General features: G+C 41.0%; 3 protein-coding genes across 3 annotated transcripts in view; 2 read left to right on the top strand and 1 right to left on the bottom strand.

Annotated features, from left to right (window-relative positions):
* atrxl (ATRX chromatin remodeler, like) overlaps positions 1-1,717 on the top strand; it is a 30,128-nt gene extending 28,411 nt beyond the window's left edge. The window contains exon 35 of the mRNA XM_080749603.1: positions 1,184-1,717. Within this exon, the coding sequence (XP_080605729.1) occupies positions 1,184-1,258 (75 nt within the window). The 3' untranslated portion in view covers positions 1,259-1,717. The remainder of the gene's footprint in view (positions 1-1,183) is intronic.
* A 1,990-nt stretch (positions 1,718-3,707) lies between these two features.
* ccdc61 (coiled-coil domain containing 61) lies at positions 3,708-9,009 on the bottom strand (the record flags this gene model as incomplete). The annotated part of the gene is made up of 12 exons (XM_080749607.1): positions 8,888-9,009; positions 7,741-7,898; positions 7,577-7,659; positions 7,253-7,413; positions 6,581-6,736; positions 6,236-6,443; positions 6,042-6,142; positions 5,697-5,920; positions 5,294-5,372; positions 4,950-5,150; positions 3,949-4,058; positions 3,708-3,808 (listed from the first exon to the last, which is right to left on the bottom strand). The coding sequence occupies exons 2-12, from the start codon at positions 7,886-7,888 to the stop codon at positions 3,708-3,710; spliced, it is 1,572 nt and encodes a 523-aa protein (XP_080605733.1). The 5' UTR covers positions 7,889-7,898; positions 8,888-9,009.
* Positions 9,010-11,215: 2,206 nt separating this feature from the next.
* Positions 11,216-16,606, top strand: itpkca (inositol-trisphosphate 3-kinase Ca). Its single transcript, XM_080749612.1, has 6 exons — positions 11,216-11,602; positions 12,265-12,478; positions 12,759-12,963; positions 13,472-13,573; positions 13,660-13,731; positions 14,702-16,606. Exons 1-6 carry the CDS (start codon positions 11,488-11,490, stop codon positions 14,909-14,911), a joined length of 918 nt encoding a protein of 305 aa, XP_080605738.1. The 5' UTR covers positions 11,216-11,487; the 3' UTR covers positions 14,912-16,606.
* Positions 16,607-17,254: the final 648 nt, after the last annotated feature.

Genomic DNA, 17,254 nt, shown 5'->3' with positions numbered 1-17,254 from the left:
AGGAAGTATAGTGAAAATCTTGAAATTCATCTCGTTTTTTTACGACAAGCTTCCTAGTAATTTTTCGGGAATGTATTGGCAGAATAAAGAAATTCCTGTAGTGGCATCGCTAGAAATCAAAGTACTTAGAACAACTGACAGAAATGGCTGTGTTTGCCGGCTCAAATCATATGGCATGAGAGAGACACATACACATAAATGCACGCCTCACTCAAGAGAGATAAATAAAAAAAAAACCTGGCCACTTTCATTCGAAAGTGCACGGCAAGCATCAACAAATAGCTTCAACTAGATTCCTGGAGCTGGGAGCGGAACTTCAGAATAGAACTCCCCATAATGACTAGTCGATGATATACTTTATTTTGTAGTTCATGTATTTCCTCTTACTGACAGTGGGCGCAGAATAAAACACACACAAACATTCCACGCTGCGTTGTCGTTCCGTTTGAGCAATATGGTTAGGGTGATTTATCAATATGATTTATGTCTTGGACATTAGAGTTTAGTCTAGAAACAGATCTGACAACTCTGACAAATGTTAACCCCACGTCCCCGCCCCGTGATAATGAATGATTGATTGCGAGAGAGAGAGACAGAAAAGATTATAATTAGAAAACCGTTCGCTTATCCGCTGTTCTTTAGATGGGTTTAAGTTAGTCTTGTGTGCTGTTTACATTGTTTCAGCTAAGCTATTTGCAGTAATATAGCTAATAATGCAGTTGACAGGATGTTCGAGCACCACAGCGGTTGACAGGTTTGAATGCTGCAGGCATCAATAAACGCCGTTTGCGGGCCCTCTGGACATATCCAAAGTGCTACACCGCGAATGAAACACTTTCTGTGGACAAGGCCCCCTCATTGTGTTGTAGGAAAACTTACTTCTGTAAGCTGTAATGAGGATAAAGGCTCTTATCAGTCATCTCCAAATGTGGGCACGTTTCAGTCCGATCTGAGCCCCCATTGACTTCCATTATGAAATTAAATTTGAATATTTAAAAAATATATAAAACATGAGCAAAACACAAACAAAAAACACAGGAAGTTTGCACTAAATTTGCCGCCGATTGTTTTGGTGGTTTGTGAGACCAACACACTCAGAACACAGCCTTCTTCAGAGGCTATACTTTATCTGTATGTGTGTGCGTGTGCCATTTTTAATGCCTCCTGACGTTTCATTCCATAGCTCACGCAGAGCATCCAGGCCATATTGAACAGAAGAAACCAAGAGCAGCCTGTGATTTTGACTGTGACCGTGTGACTGCAAACCCAAATGTGACACTTGTAAGAACATGTTCTAATTGGACATTCCTGGCCTTGAGGGTTCTGCTAGCTAGAGGGTGCCCGGAATAAGAATAAAGCTTAATGAGTAAATAAAGCACTTTGGTGTATTTTTCTAATTAAATGAATGTATTTTGTCCTTTGTTAAGAGAGTATACTGTAAAGTGAGCTCATAAGTGTTTTTATAAGGGTAAACTCTTTACATTGTAGAACTGCCAAAACTGGCCATATTAAGCTGATGGTGTACATAACAGTCAGACATTTTCTTAGCGTTGCTGCCAGGTGGAAATCTTTGTCCAAAACCGTTGCTTTTAGGGTTTTTTTACAATTCAAAATTGTGAAAATAGCTGATCTACAGACATCACTGTGAGCTTGAGTATCTGCTATTTTCACTGCAACAGCGGACAGCAACTAAACGACTTCATGCCGTGTATGTACGTTTGGAGGCATTCGATTTTTGTACTTTTGTCAAGATGTTATGTTGTTTAATTCTTTATAGTTGTAATGCTCTAATAAAGCACTAAATAAAGTGATTGTTCTTTTATGTTTGTCTGTGAAATCAGCAAGATCAAGGTTATGACTTGACTGGTTGCTTGAATCAGCCGAGCTTAGGCTTTTCTTTTCAGCGTTCTGAAAAAGTGGATCTTTGGTCTTAACTAGGCTATAAGTGGCTTTACCTGGGTTTTTGGTCTGCATGTTCCTCCTATTCCTAATTTACCCTCTCAGCTGAATGTCTTAATGAACAGCCTCTGAACAATTTTCCCCATTCATCACTCTTTACAATTTTTCTTTATTAGAAAATGATACATTGAAAAAGCAATTCCAATAAAGTTTTATGGCACATTACACTATTGAATGAAGGCGAACATTATTATTTGGAATCCCACTTCTGAGTTCTGCATAGGTTACTTTAATTTCCCTATTGCACAATAAGTAAAGTTACAGAAGTGCTCAAAATGAAATGTTAAATTCTGACCAGACCACAATCAGTTATGATTTAGCTGTTCCTGACAAAATGGCACTGCAATTAAAACTTACTGTGCATTAATTACAAAGAATCTCTAAACAAAAAGAAAAAGAATTTCTCCCATCTCAGTATCACATTATAAATTGCAGCTGTTCAAGCAACTGAGATATTGCCTGGAGAGAGAGCTCCATGTTCAGAGTTAATTAATGAAACCCAGCCAGCTGTAGTGGCAGATGCCTGAGGGCTGCGTGTCAACTAATGCAAGTAATGTCAGTTAAGGATTTGTGTGAATCTAGAATTTCCTTTACTCTTGTGTATGTATTTATTTTGAATGACAAATCCTCACTGTCGAGCAGAAGAAGCATATTTCTTTGTCATTTGGTGTTAATGACCTATTTTATACTTCATATGATGGTGCATTGTATAGTAATGCAACGTGTTGAGCTTGTAGATTTCCAATTTTGACGAATATTAGATTAGACATTCACTGATAATGAAAAACCCCAAATAAGGACGCTACATTAAAAGTGGTCATGTCTATCTGTAGGTTTTATAACCAGTGCAACGTATTAAGAGCTTATATGATAACTATGTAATTCCATGAAATGTAACGGTTTTCGTTTTCTGCCCGACAGCAACTATACTGGGTAACCAAAATGTAGTTTTCCTTTTGAACGACATGATCATTACCACCAGCCTTTATGCCCTACAGGGCTTCGCGTCCTGTATGAAAAGTTGTCTTGGACCACTTATCTTTGTATAGAAAAAATATCCAATCCAGCCTGTACTTTCCTTCCATCGAGGATTATTGAATGTATTGGTGAATTAGTTCCCCCATTCATCAACAGCAGCGCTACTAGCACAACTAGTTTGACACTTAATGTTACTTTTCCACATTGAAAGTGAATGATTTTGGACAGGGCTTTGTTAAAAGAGGAAAAAAGGTCCATTTCAGAATACTATATGGATACACAAACTAAGGTGCAGTTGAAGGAAATTAGCTGGAAATGCTTACTTCAAATGTATAAAAATCAAACATGCACACCAGTATATAAAATAACTTTAGGAGCAATTAAGATATATTACAAATATGTTTTGGTGGGAGCTTTGTGTAAAATGGCATGGAATATTAGTCAGGACAAAATTCACCTTTTAAGGTGAACCTTTTAATAAAACCGTACAGTATTATTCATAAAAATCACATTTAAGTTAAGCACAGTACTCCTCACAGTGGTAGTTACTCCAGCCTTCCTGAGCAAATAAGCCACTTATATGAATGCAACACCTTTTTGTGTCGGTCATGTTTGCATCATAATACAGGCCTTGGTCAGTCCATGGCATGCAGTCCCCCTCCCCTCCCAGCCCAAAATAATAAAACGTTAAATAAAAAATTAAATAAAACCAAAAGTCCACAGTGTGAGTTCAGTTGGCCTGAGTAGCATGTAGTGCCACAGTCTGGTCCTTAGTGTCCCGATGTGTCCAGGTCCCTCATATATTCCTGTAGGGCCTGTAGCCTGGCATCGATCTCTGACAGCTCAGCAGCACCAGTATCTATGGAGCGTTCTGGAGTGAAGATATAATATAATGGTTGGAATTCAAACAGTACTGGTGATGGTACAACATTGTGCATGTTTTAGGAACGATTATCAAGTAGAAACTCTTGAGTTTTAGTCCATGAATGATGTAGTCAAGTGCCAGGTTACCTTTGTCTGTCTTCATCCTATATGTGGGAGTGCTACATAATGGCTTCCTGGTCAACAGGTTTCCTCTGTCACGGACAGCGCTAGGACCATTGTACATCCGATTTCTTTCTCTGAAAACAGTGGGGGAAAAGTAGTAAAGAAGGTGGCCTTCATTAAACATTTTAAATGTAAGTATTTTTTGATGACAGAACAATATGGCTTATATCTGATGATATACATTAGTATAGTATGTGTTATTTTATAACAACCTAGTCTAATATATGTTATTTTTTTTAAAACATACTATAATATAGTAAGGCATATTTGGGGGGAGAATAGTGGTATCCAGATATGGAGTTATTCCTAGGGTAGAGCTTTTTGGTGCTGTTTTTCGCTGTGAGCACTTCTCACGCTTTTGCACTGACCAAATGGACACTTTTTGATTTGGCATTGCACTGATAATTATTTGCTTATGACGAGATACGGTGTGACACCGTTGCTCTGTATTGATGCTTTTTTTTTTGCCTTGTATATACACCATAGCATTTGCTTTTTTTATGTTTTACCTGTAACTCCTCTCTGAATGTCCCCCGCGGGATAATAAAGGTATCTAGTTAGGTAAGTCACAGATAGCTGATGGGATATACTGGCTAGTCTTACATAGATCTCCGCCTAACAGATCATCTGGGGATATCTAAATTCAATGTAGGGGCTAGAACTGAGTGGGAACTATTTGTAAAAAAGAAAATTGCTGAACCAATGTAAAGATTGAGGGCGATCTATCATATTAGGATGGTATCAGGATTGGTTGTCAAAGCGGAATAGGCGTAGCTTTGTTTGTTGCCGTTCTTGCCACTGTTCTGTACATTAGTACAGTATGGCATGATGTGCTGCATTTTTGTACAATACGTGATATTGTTGAAGACATATTACAGTATGTGGTATTTCTGATCATATAGTAGGGCATATCTTTGAGTTTGAACGCATGGCATAGTATTAGTTAATGAACTACAGTACTTCACCTGTATACAAGAGGTCTGTCCATTTCATCCATGTCTACAAGTGAGCTTTGAGAGGAGTTCCTGCTCCCTCTACGCTCCACAGATAAACTCCTGCCTCTGCTGCCTGCCCGGGTCTGCTGAGGATAGACCTCTCTTGAACGTGAACGCCCCCTCTCCGAGATGACAGGTGATGTCAACATTTCTCTCCGCACTTTTCTCTGTCTGATGGGAGGGAGGAATAGAGCAGTTAAGCTCTGTGATGCTAAACACAGAAATGCAAGTATTGGTGTGTTGTTTTTTTGTAACTGACAAAAAAAAAGACATACCATACCAAATTGAATTAGAAAACAAAAATAGCAACTCACTTTTTAAGGTCTGCTTCTTTCTGTCTGCGTTGTTTGTCTTCGACATAAGCAGTTGGGTTAAAGCGTTGTACCCGTGACCCTGAAAAGAATTGTGGATTCAAGATTAAGATCTGAATGCATTGAACGTTAATCAGTTTAATCAGACTAAATCATTTAATTTATCTCAATTATCCGCTCTGGACCGATAAATGATAATTTTTGTGTATTTTGCCAGAATTCCAAATGCCAAACTATTTTAATGTATATATTATGTATTAACACAAATTAATTGGAAATACAGGCTGGCAATGTACAGTATATTGTTAACCACGTTGTTGAGCATATCTTACTTTATTGAAGTCAAACCAAAGAACATCTCAGTCTGTGTGAGATAACGACAATTAGCACTATCAAAACCTATTACCTGTGGGAGAAGGTGATTGCCTGGGAATACGAGCACGGGGCCCTGAGGAGTCTGCTCTCCTCCCTCTTTCCTCTGACAGTAGTCCTCTGTGTCCTGTCCTTTCTCTTGACCCTGAGCGAGCCCTGATCGCTGTGTGCCCTGATCTCCGTTCACGGGACAGTGAGCGATAGATTTCCCCATCACCCCGAGAGCCAGCACGGCCAGAGCGGACAGGTGTCACCCTGCTACGGATAAACAGAGATGTGTACATATTAGCTATGAACTAAATGTTAATAGCTGGAAAGGACTTCGGAAAGAACTCAAAGTGAATGAATGGGAGAGAGAAAAGAGAGAAAAAAGATATACATGCTTAGATTGTCTAACCCTCTCCGTAATAATGCCAGTTCACTCATCAGGCTCTTGACTCGAATCTGCAAAGCACACTCTGATGCCCTGAGCTCCTCCAACTAGACAAAGCATAAAAACTAAACGTTAAACGAACGGACAAATACCGCCTTCAATGTATAGAGACTAGATTGTAAAGTAAAAGAAAGCATCACCTGCTCCACTAACAGAAGTTGCTCCTGGCCTCTCTTGCTTGCAGAGCGCTGACTTTTAGCCCTCTCCTTCAGAAGCTGTTCCTCCAAAGTCCTCACCACATCTCTGCTCCTCCACGACTCTGCTCCAGCTGCTGAGACACACCCCCCTACCTGCAGACGCTCCAGAGCCTTAGCCATGGCATCCTTCTCTTCTTTCATCAGAGACAGTCTTGAAGACATAAAGTAAAAGCCTCATAACTTCTGGTATCTGTGGGCTCAGTATAATAATAACAGACCAAACACACACACGCATACATACACACACACACACACACACGCACACACGCAAACACACACACAACGTACTCTGATCGTAGTCGTTGTATCTCGGCACGGTCTGCTGGTTTCTGACCTCCATGAGAGGTGAGGGCATTGAGCTCCATCCTCAGCACTCTGATTTCTTTCTGCAGGGCAGCAGGGTCAGGTTTCCCCTGGTAGGGCAGAGGCAACGGGTAGTGTATCCTGCGAACAGAGACAGGAAAGACAGAAAGTAGGAGAATGACATTCAACAAATGGTCCGGCTGGCCAGGATTAGAACAGGAGACTCACTGATCAGGGCATATTTGCTCCCCTGCGTATCGTATGTGCTCAAACCACTTGGCTATTTGGTTGCAACCCGGAATTCCAGTGTTTTTTTAAGGGTTTTCAATTCATGCTGAAAATTAGGATTATTAGTTGACACATTGTGTTTTACAACCTAAATTATGTTAATATCTCAATGCTTTTTTTTTTTTTTTTTTTTTAGTATATAAACTGCCTGTGTGATTCAACAATCTGTGGCAATATCAACAAATGGGTTAAACTAAAAGTATGTCAAAATACATGAAATCTATACACCCAACAATCTAACTTGTCAAAATTAAGTCATAACATGTGCTCCTGACTCTGTCACTTACAAGCCAACCTGGGAACCCCTCAGTCCACAGAGCTCTGAATCTGTCTTGAGAGATTACACACATCAAAAAAAGAGACACAAACCTATCAAACTCCACAGTGTAGATGAGGATAAGATATCTTTTGGCACTGAGAGCAGGAGACTGCTGCTGGCCACGAGGGCGGCCCACAACCCCAGCCTTTCTGTTACGTAGGAGCTCCAGATCACCATACGTCAGGAGGTCAAGGGTAACAGAATCACTAGTCTGCAGGGAAAGGACGAGACAGTGCTTTTTGACCACAGGCATCTTTCCACCTTTCATAAATTTAAAGAAATTGATGAAAAAGGAGAAATACTATAACAAAGCATTAGTTACATCATTTGACCAGACCTATTTTCATCACCAGTAAGCAAAGTGTGAAGCATACCTTTTTAACAGCACTTTCCAACATGCTACAAAAGATAGGAAATTGCTTGAAGTTGCCAGTTTTGCGAGTGAGGTCCTCAATATCTACAAAATAAAAGATTAGTTAAAGTCAGTGTGTTTGGTTGTGCCTATGACGAATGGATTCATGATATTAATGTCACTCACATGCCGGCTCAAATTCTCCCCTCCATTGATCAGCTGTCATTGAATCTGAGATCTCCACAATCAGCAAACCCTTCTCCAATTCTATCTTCACAGTGAACTCCACACCTCTGAAAACAATATCCTCCAGCACCGCTGAGCCCACCTCCATGGCGCTAGACCTATATTCAAACATCACTGTTATTGACAGTAAGTCCCCCAGAAAACCCAGTGACATTAACATATTTTTTTATTAGTGTTTGGTAAAATTGATAATGTCCTAAGTGGCAAACCAAAGTGTGTGTGTACTGCATGTACTCTATAAATGTAGTACGGTAAAATCCATTTGAACACTCATAGTAAATTTACTCCATTGATTCTGGATGGGGACCCAAATGCAAGGGCCTGGATGGGGACCCAAATACAAGGCCCTGGATGGGGACCCAAATGCATTTGTGTGAGAATCAATGGGGGTAGATTTACTTGACCTGTGACCCTAAATGTACCCCCATTGATTCTGACCCAAATGCATTTTGGTCTCCATCCAGGGCCATGCATTTGGGTCCCCATCCAGAATCAATGGGGATAAATGTACTATAATCTTTTTTTTCCCGTCTTAATAATGCGACGAATACAATTTTTTTTATGGCATCTCCATGGTGTGACTGAAAAAAAGTCATTTTGAATGGTTTCATTTTACGCTCTCAAGAGTTAAATTATTGTTAAACATCTGCATACAAGAATACTACACAATTAGAGGACGTAGAATAATTGTTATTTTGATTAACGTGTGCCTGTCATCTCTCCTAAAATGTACAGCATGGAATTGTGGACAAAATCTCATCCAAAGATTAAAAAAAATAAAAAAAAAGATTCTAAAGTTTTGGGTCTGAGATGCTAAATGTCATCAAATGTGGTCCGTGGCTCAAATGCCGCATAAATAATGGACCTTGATATGAAAAGGGTTGAAATATACGATACATGTATACGACATGTCTAAATACGTCGGATGCAGTCAGTTTTTGGCAGGCAAGTGAGTCGTTTTTCGGCACAAAAAGAACTGAACGGTCAGATAACGCTAACAACACAACCCTGGTCGCCACCACTGCAGGGCAGCTATCATTTCGTTGTCAATATAAAAACCGGCTCAAAAACAAACACACACACATACGTTTTACCCTTCGGCGTTGGCGATGAGCTCAAATATTATGTGGGTAACGTGTCAGGTTAATTACGCCTTCAGAAACATCGCCTGTGACATGAATATGGAGTAAAATAGTTGGTAAAAATCACAGTAAATGGAGCGCCACAACAACCGGGACCGTTGAACTCTTCTTCTACGCTTTTTTCTTCTGTTCTTGTCGGTTCTTCTTCTTGGGAGAAGGAGGCTCATCGCAAGCATAGGTGTGCTACTGCCATCCACGGGTGATGAGAAGGAAGTACTCTTGGGAGAAAAATGGTAGGTCTGTCAAGTTCAACTTCTAATGGCCTAGTCAGACATGTCAACTAAGCCAGTGGTTCTCTATTTTAACTGGGGGAGTGCAGTGCATGTCTCCTTTCCGACATGTCTCCATTCCGACACTAAACCTATCTCTGACCCTAACCCTAACATTAACCTCTTTGGAAGTGTTGCCACTCTGACAATAAGAAGTCACTGTCGGAGTGGCGACATGTCGGAGAGCGCCCCCCTAACTGGGGACCCCCCACCCTGACGAGCACTAAGAGTTGAGGCATTACATTTTGTGTTCACAGTTCTATTGTGAAAATAATTTCTGCTACTAATATTTGACAATTTGGCCAATGTTTAATTTGTCATTTTAGAGGTATTAAAAAGTCCTTAAATTGTCACTTTAGAAATGTGCATACCCTCTATAAACTTAAACTTTATGTTGGTTTATTTACTGTTGAGTGAGAAAACAATGTTGCACATTCATTAAGTTAATCATGTGGGGACCGCCGCCCCGGCCCCCAAAATAATGTGGCGACCCCCACAGGTTGAGAACCGCTGAACTAAGCCACGCAGCACAAAACACTGCATGTTTATGTTAGATAAACGCCTCTATAAACCCTTCTCTATGAATTGTACAAAAGGACCCCAATGTAAACGAGGCATTGTTCCTTTCTTGGGTTTAAATATGTAGACCTTGTATCATTCTGAACTACTATCTGTGCTGTCCTGACTCCTGTCCTGGGCTGTGCTTTTATATGCAACTTTAATAAAGTATTCAATCAATCAAAAAAAGTAGACCAAGCCTACACTATGTAGGCCCAATTATTTTCCAAATATTTGTGTACCAGGCTGAGATTCAGTAGTATTCGTGTGTTAATTGTGTTTGTATTTTTCTAAGTGATCAGGTGTTGGGCAATTGAGATGCATTCACATGGCAGATAGACTGATGTTTTCTCATTTCTAATATAATTTCGTATCTAAGAGATGGTTTAATATGTAGCATGATCACAGGCTACACAAAGTGTGCTCAACATTCCATTGTGTGAGCTTTTGTAGAAAACAAACTCCGGCCTGTAAATGTTTGATGAACGTGTGGTGTGCACCTGTTGCATAATAGGCTATAAGCGAGCTATTAGCCCCCTCCTCTGTAGTGCATGGTGGAAAAAGTACTTTTGTAGGCCTACTTAAGTAAAAGCATAGGCTACTGCAATGTAGAAATACTGTGTTACAAGTAGAAGTCCGGAATTCTAAATTTAATTGAGTAAAAGTAGCCTACAAAAGTATTGGTATCAAAATGTACTTAAAGTACCAAACGTAGAAAGTATTCATTATGCAGAATGTCCCATTTTAAAAGCATAAAAATCTTTAGAAAATAGCAGATCTACAAGCTCACAATGCATATCATCACGATGCATTTGAGCTTGTAGATCGGCTATTTTCAAATGGCCAAAACATATCGGGCTGAAAGTGGCGAATGTATGTTTAGTAGACCTAATAAAAGTAATTGGAAATACTCAAGTAAAGTAGGTCTACAAATACCTCAACATTGTACTTAAGTAAATGGTAAATGGTAAATGGTGCATTTATATAGCGCTTTTAATCCAAAGCGCTTTACATAGATTGTGCATTACATTCACCCATTCACACACACATTCATACACCGGTGGCGGAGGAAGCCATGCAAGGTACCAACCTGCTCACCGGAGGCAATTAGGGGTTCAGAGTCTTGCCCAAGGACCCTTCGACATTAACTCAGGGGGAGCCCGGATTCGAACTGGGAACCCTTCGGGATTTATACCCTTCGTGCTCTAATACCAGTTTCTCTACCCCTGAGCTATGCCGCCCCAAGTAGGCCTACAGTACTAAGTACTGAGTACTTAAGTAAAAGTACCTAGTTAGCCTACTTGCACCACTGCAGTCGACTACCAGTGGTCAATGACTGTTACCATGGAGACATAACACAGCCATAACGCCCGATGTAACACTTCGTCATAGGACCGTGTGGTGAGCCGGGAAAACATGCAGACTCACAAGCTCTCAACGGGTCGCATCTGTGACGCTTTGTGAGCTTGTGGATCGACTATTTATTTTTCTGCCAGTCCCAGCATGCGACACCGTCGTACGACGCAGCATACATGTAAGGCAGAAGTTGATTTGGGTGGTGGAGTCTGAAGTCTGAGGTCCTGTCCTGTCTGTCAGTGCTCAGGGGAGAGACTTCACTTGAAGCACAAACAAGCCGTGTGGAATGCAGTCGCAGGCGGCGGAGGCATGCATGCGTGTTGAGGAATGACTGTCTAAAGGTCCAATGCTCTGTCTTCCCCATGCAGAGCAGCAGCACATGGAAGAAAGAACAGAACAGCCCGGGGATCTCATCTCCCATCTCCAAGGCCCCCGAGAAACAGCAGCAGGAGTGGCTACAAGTGGTTGGACATGCAGGTTTGTTGGATCATGGATCATGAATCACTGATTGCTTTGCGAACTTTGCTTTACACCAGTGGTTTGTAAACCCCTTTTCTTATCAAGGTCCATTATTTATTCTGCATTTGAGCCATGGACGACCATTTGATGTGATGTAGCCTCTCAGACCCAAAACCTTTTGGAAGAATATTTTGTAATATGGATAAGATTTTGTCCACAATGGACCAATCCCCAATCACATACACACCCATTGTAACAGTTACGATGGGTGTGTATGTGATTGGGGATTGGTCCAATGTTGTATTGATGTTTTACCATAGGAGAGAGAACAGGCAAACGTTGATAAAAACCAACAAAAACTTAAATAATAATCAACATTCTCTAATTGTATAGACTTCTTTTAAATTAAGTAATGCTGACATTTAACAATAATTTAACTTTTCCATATAGTGTCCATTTGGTTTCATTTTACGCTCTCAAGAGTTAAAGATCTATAAGAGTCTAGGCCTATTTGGTTACCAATTCTCCATCATTTAGCTGGGGACCACTTGGAACCCTCTCAAGGACCACTGGTTGAAAACCACTGCTTTACACGGCTGCCTTCTTGAGGCAAGCAACTAAGTGTTGCGTTAAACTGACAAAATATAGTTTTTTGTTTCCCTTTTTCACCTCTTTTGCAGGAAATTTCCTTGCAGGGGACTATGGTCTGCTGCTGAAGAGATTCTGCGAACGGGAGCGACTGTGTTTCCAGGGGCTGATGGAGGACTCTCTGAAGCCGTTTGTGCCAGCCTACCATGGTGTGGTGCAGCGAGACGAGCAGGATTACAACATGATGGATAATCTGCTAACTCATTTCAACACTCCAGCCATAATGGACTGCAAGATGGGCAGCCGGTAAGTGTAAGAGATTTTATGTCTAGACGAGTGGTTCTCAAAGTGACCTGGGGTTTCCCAAGAGCTCACACCGTGTCGCAATGCAACACATTGTGAGCTTGTAGATCTGAAAATGTCAAAAACATTTTAAAAACTTAAACATTTGGAATCATTTTGAGGCCCCTGGCACAACATCTTTTGAGATGAGCCAAATACAATATTTGATATCAAACACTGTCTGCTCACGTCACATACTTGAGAAGAGCAAATAGACTCAGTGCTTAGGGGCCGTCTCTTACAGTACATACCTTGAGGAGGAGCTGCGGATGGCAAGGGAGCGTCCTCAGCCGCGTAAAGATATGTATGAAAAGATGGTGGCTGTGGATCCTGGTGCCCCCACAGCCCAGGAGCGAGACCAGCAGGCAGTACTCAAAACAAGATACATGCAGTGGAGGGAGAGCCTGAGCTCCACAACAACACTGGGTTTCCGGATAGAGGGAGTGAGAGTAAGTACAGTACTACTACAGTACAGCAGTCATTCCCAACCTGTGGGCTGTTGTGTAGTGGGATATTACAACTGCAAGTGGGCCCCAAATAATTGGTATTTTCTGGCATTTAATGGTAATATAACATAAATACAATAGAAAACAATAATGTGCAAAAAAAAACAAGTCATGGTATTTTGAGTTATGGTATTTTGAGTTTTCTTTGTGATACTGATAAATGAAGCACTTAAAAACTTGGAGATAGACAGACTAACTGACCCTGACTCTATGGTCAAGATAGGGTACAACAACTGTCATGTCACTGTCATGATATAACCACAACATCCCTGGATGGCTTCCGGCTCAGAAGCTTGTCACTGTACCCAGTATCCTGTCTCTCGATGCCCTGTCAGAAAGTACAAATGCCATTCAAAACAAAGAGGAAGCATTTGCTGTGCCACAGAGTGGCATACAGTTCCATTTACTGTAGTAATGAATTCTGTTCTTTGTCTTCTAATTACCTCTGCAGCAGGCAAATGGAGTGTGTCAGACAAACTTTAAAAGGACCAAAAGTAGAGAGCAGGTGGTGGAGGCGCTGAAAAACTTTTTTGATTCCAACACCCAAATTGTGGTGAGTGAGTTTGACTTTGAATTTACTTCCAAAGTTTCCATTCTTGTTCCCTCTTTTGAAGTTCTCTTCTCTCGCTCTGTCTTCAGCGGGGATATCTGAGGCGGCTGAAACAGTTACGTCGGGTGCTGGAGACGTCACACTTCTTCAGAATGCATGAGGTGGGATGAAGTCTAGCTCTCTCTTTTTTTGTTGCTTATTCTGCCTTTATTGATAGTAGGCCTATACAATAGACCACAAAATATTACAAGCACACAACGCATCGCTTCGTGACAACGCATTGCGTTCTCGCTAGTTTGGGTCCCAGGCAAACTTCTAATCTCTCTTCTGGGCCTAGAACCCGCAACGCATTAGCAGTCTAAATGTTGTGAGCGTGACAATGGAAAGTTAGTTGTCGTTCACCTGTGACATTTGCAGAAAATAAGAGAAACTAGACAGCTGCAATTCTGGGAAATTGCAAGTGTGGTTGCAGTGACGCAAGTCACGAGGAATCCGTGGGAAATTAATTCTGTCTTACCATATATATTAGGTATTGTATTATGTCAACTGAAGCATGACCAAAAGCTTCACTTTCTGCAGCCGCCCAATCCGCATAACATTTCTCAGAAAGTTTAAAAAACACAGGTTCACTTTTCTGGGAGAAAATTCTCAGACCGAATACAATAGTGTGTTGCCTAATATGCCTTAGCAACCACACTAATAACATATTTGCGGTGAGCAACATGGTCATTTGCATAAAAATATGCAATAGTATAAAATAAAGTATAAAATACTGAAGCCTATTTACTTCATCATACAATGAATAGTGAAAAGGCAGATAATTTGGGGCGCCCGCTGTCCTACTGGTCCAAGTATACCACACATAGGCATTGCCCATGATGCCTGACGGTGTCTCCGGTTCGATTCCCGATCCGGACAACCTTTGCCGCATGTCACTCCCCGTCTCTGCCCCCATTTCCTGTCAGTCTACTGTCCTATCCAATAAATGCATAAAAGCCCCAAAACAAATCTTAAAAAATATAAGATAATTTTCTCCTATAATAATGACATGCACAAAATAGGGAGGTCAGGTGGAGTGGTTAAACCATACACTACAAGCTACAATCAGCACAAAAACTTCTCTCTCTACAGGTGGTAGGTAGCTCCTTGTTGTTTGTCCATGACGGCACAGGGAAAACAGGGGTCTGGATGATCGATTTTGGAAAGACTGTGGTCCTACCAGGACCCCTCACCTTGGACCATCGCACTCCCTGGGTAGAGGGGAATCGAGAAGATGGCTACTTATGGGGTCTGGACAATCTCATTGACATACTGACCAACATTCTTCAGTCCCTCGCCTGAAATCCACTTCAGAAATGGTCTGGAACTGTCACTGCCAACTACCTTATAATGGTCAGGACTCTGAGTGGATTCCAGATTGGTTCCTTGCAACATCAGCGGCGTTGGAGGTTTGGGATTGGAGTGACTCTGGATAGAACTATAGCACATAACTTACACCAGCAGCATGTACAGGTATCAAGGTGTGCAAGTAAGAACAATGTGCTGTGACATCTGAGGAGGACTGCTCCTGTGACATCCACTCTTCATGCTGATTTGACCAAACTGCACTTACAGTACATTATATTATACCAGTGGTTCTCAAACCTTTTCATGTCAATGACTGCCAAATTAATATGTAATTGGCCACGGACCCCCATACAAGATTTGTGTTATTAAAATTAAAATTCAGATTCTTTTTTTAAATATGATTTGTTTTATTAGCTGACGTACAAAGGCTATATACCGGTACATTAACTCATTTTGCTGGGGACCCCCTGGAAAGGACTCCTAGGGGTCTCCGGACCCCACTTTGAGAACCACTGCATTATACTGTAACTGTATAAGTAGTGCATGTAGTAAACTGCAATAGTACAAGTAATAAATGTAGTACATTTAGTCAGACCACACTAACCTACAGTACGTACAGTATACAGTACCTGCACTTACCATACATGACATTACATTCATGTAAGTGCACTTACAGCACAATTAATTATTACAAGGGTCTTCAACAGGGGGTCCGTGACCCCTAGGGGGTCCTCAGAGTTACTACAGGGGGTCCTCCAAATCTTTGTGTGGTAGAAACGTTTTTTTGCCTTTTTTATATTAACCACTTGAACCCTAGCGTCCTTTAGAACCCTAGAGCTTTAGCCATAAATAGCCGATCTACAAGCTCAGAGCTGCGAGGCGTTGTGAGCTTGTAGATCGGCTATTTTTGGCAAAGAGGTTTGGCGTAGAGGGGAAAAAGAGCAGACTTACAGAGAAGTACAGAATGAAAGGTCAAGTTTATTAAGTATTGACGGTTCAAGTGGATAAATATCTGAAAACACAAATTGACATGAATCCAAAATACAATGATGACACTTACAATACTTCACATTATACTGTAACTGAACTTGCATTACACATTCCGACTCAAAACCCATGACATTCTCACACAAGCCTGCAGTCCAGTAATTTCCACCGTCAGTCTGAACAACAATAGGCCAGACGTTTCTGGCTGGAAACAGCCTGCTTGGCAGTTCAGAAACTAATTATGCCAACAATACAAGACTTATGGACAAACCTAGTTTGCTATAAACAGCCGTCTTATAGTTCATAAACCACAATGTTTTATGCTTAATGGACTGTGGACAACTTATCCTTATTCAAATGAAGCCACATTGTATCAGCAAATGATGCCAAAGCTTGACTATTATGCAAAAATAAACCTTGTGCCTTGTTATCTGTCTTTTCATTTAATTAAATTAAATTCTATTTTTAATCTGCTATAAGATCTAAGTATCCTTAGAATTTTGAACAAATTCCTTTTTTTAACAAGGTTATTTTAATGGTACCTCAACATGTTATGAAGACCAACTGTTTCAAGATATTTAGCTAATTTGTTTGTGCCTAAATGTACTGGAATTAACTTGACATTAATCACTTAAGCCTTTGTCTCATCACAATGCTTTGTGTTTGTCGAACTGCTATTTTTAAAATTAAAACATTTTAAAGATTTAATTAAAATGTTCCCAAAATACCATCCACTTACAGTAAATGTGTTTCTTTCTACTTTTTTACAACTTCTTTCAACACATTTTGTCTCCGCCAGGCCGAAAGGCATGACGAGAGTATGTTTCGTCCCTGTCCGTCCGTCCGTCCGTCCGTCCGTCCCTCCGTCCGTGTGTGTTTGTGTGTGTGTGTGTGTGTGTGTGTGTGTGTGTGTGTGTGTGTGTGTGTGTGTGTGTGCGTGTGCGTGCGTGTGCGTGCGTGTGTGCGTCCATCCGTCTTGTTACCAGCTAATCTCTGGCGCCATCAGCCCGGTCACAGCAAAACACTGCACACACACCAAACTCCTACAGATTTTGTCCACAAATCATGCAAATCGATAGACAGTATCTCTACAGTCATGTGATCAACATGGATCTGTCTGATTTTCCATATGCCATCCTGATTGGCTAAAATTGGCTTCCAGAATTGCTCGGTTTTTCACAAAATGCCTCAAATCATGAACAGAGTGTGCAATCGTGGAGAAATTGGGCACACACGTTCCCACTAGGCAGAGGGGAAAAAATGCCACTATAACAGGCCAATTTGTGTTTGTAATTTTAACTCCACCATCAGTGGAGCACTTTGAATGCGCACTCCCTAGATGCTAAGGAA

This window comes from Nannobrachium achirus (assembly GCF_963921795.1).
Source record: "Nannobrachium achirus genome assembly, chromosome: 19".
NCBI classification, from domain to species: domain Eukaryota; kingdom Metazoa; phylum Chordata; class Actinopteri; order Myctophiformes; family Myctophidae; genus Nannobrachium; species Nannobrachium achirus.
The sequence above is the reverse complement of the archived record's forward strand: the minus strand, read 5'-3'. Positions and strand labels throughout refer to the sequence as shown.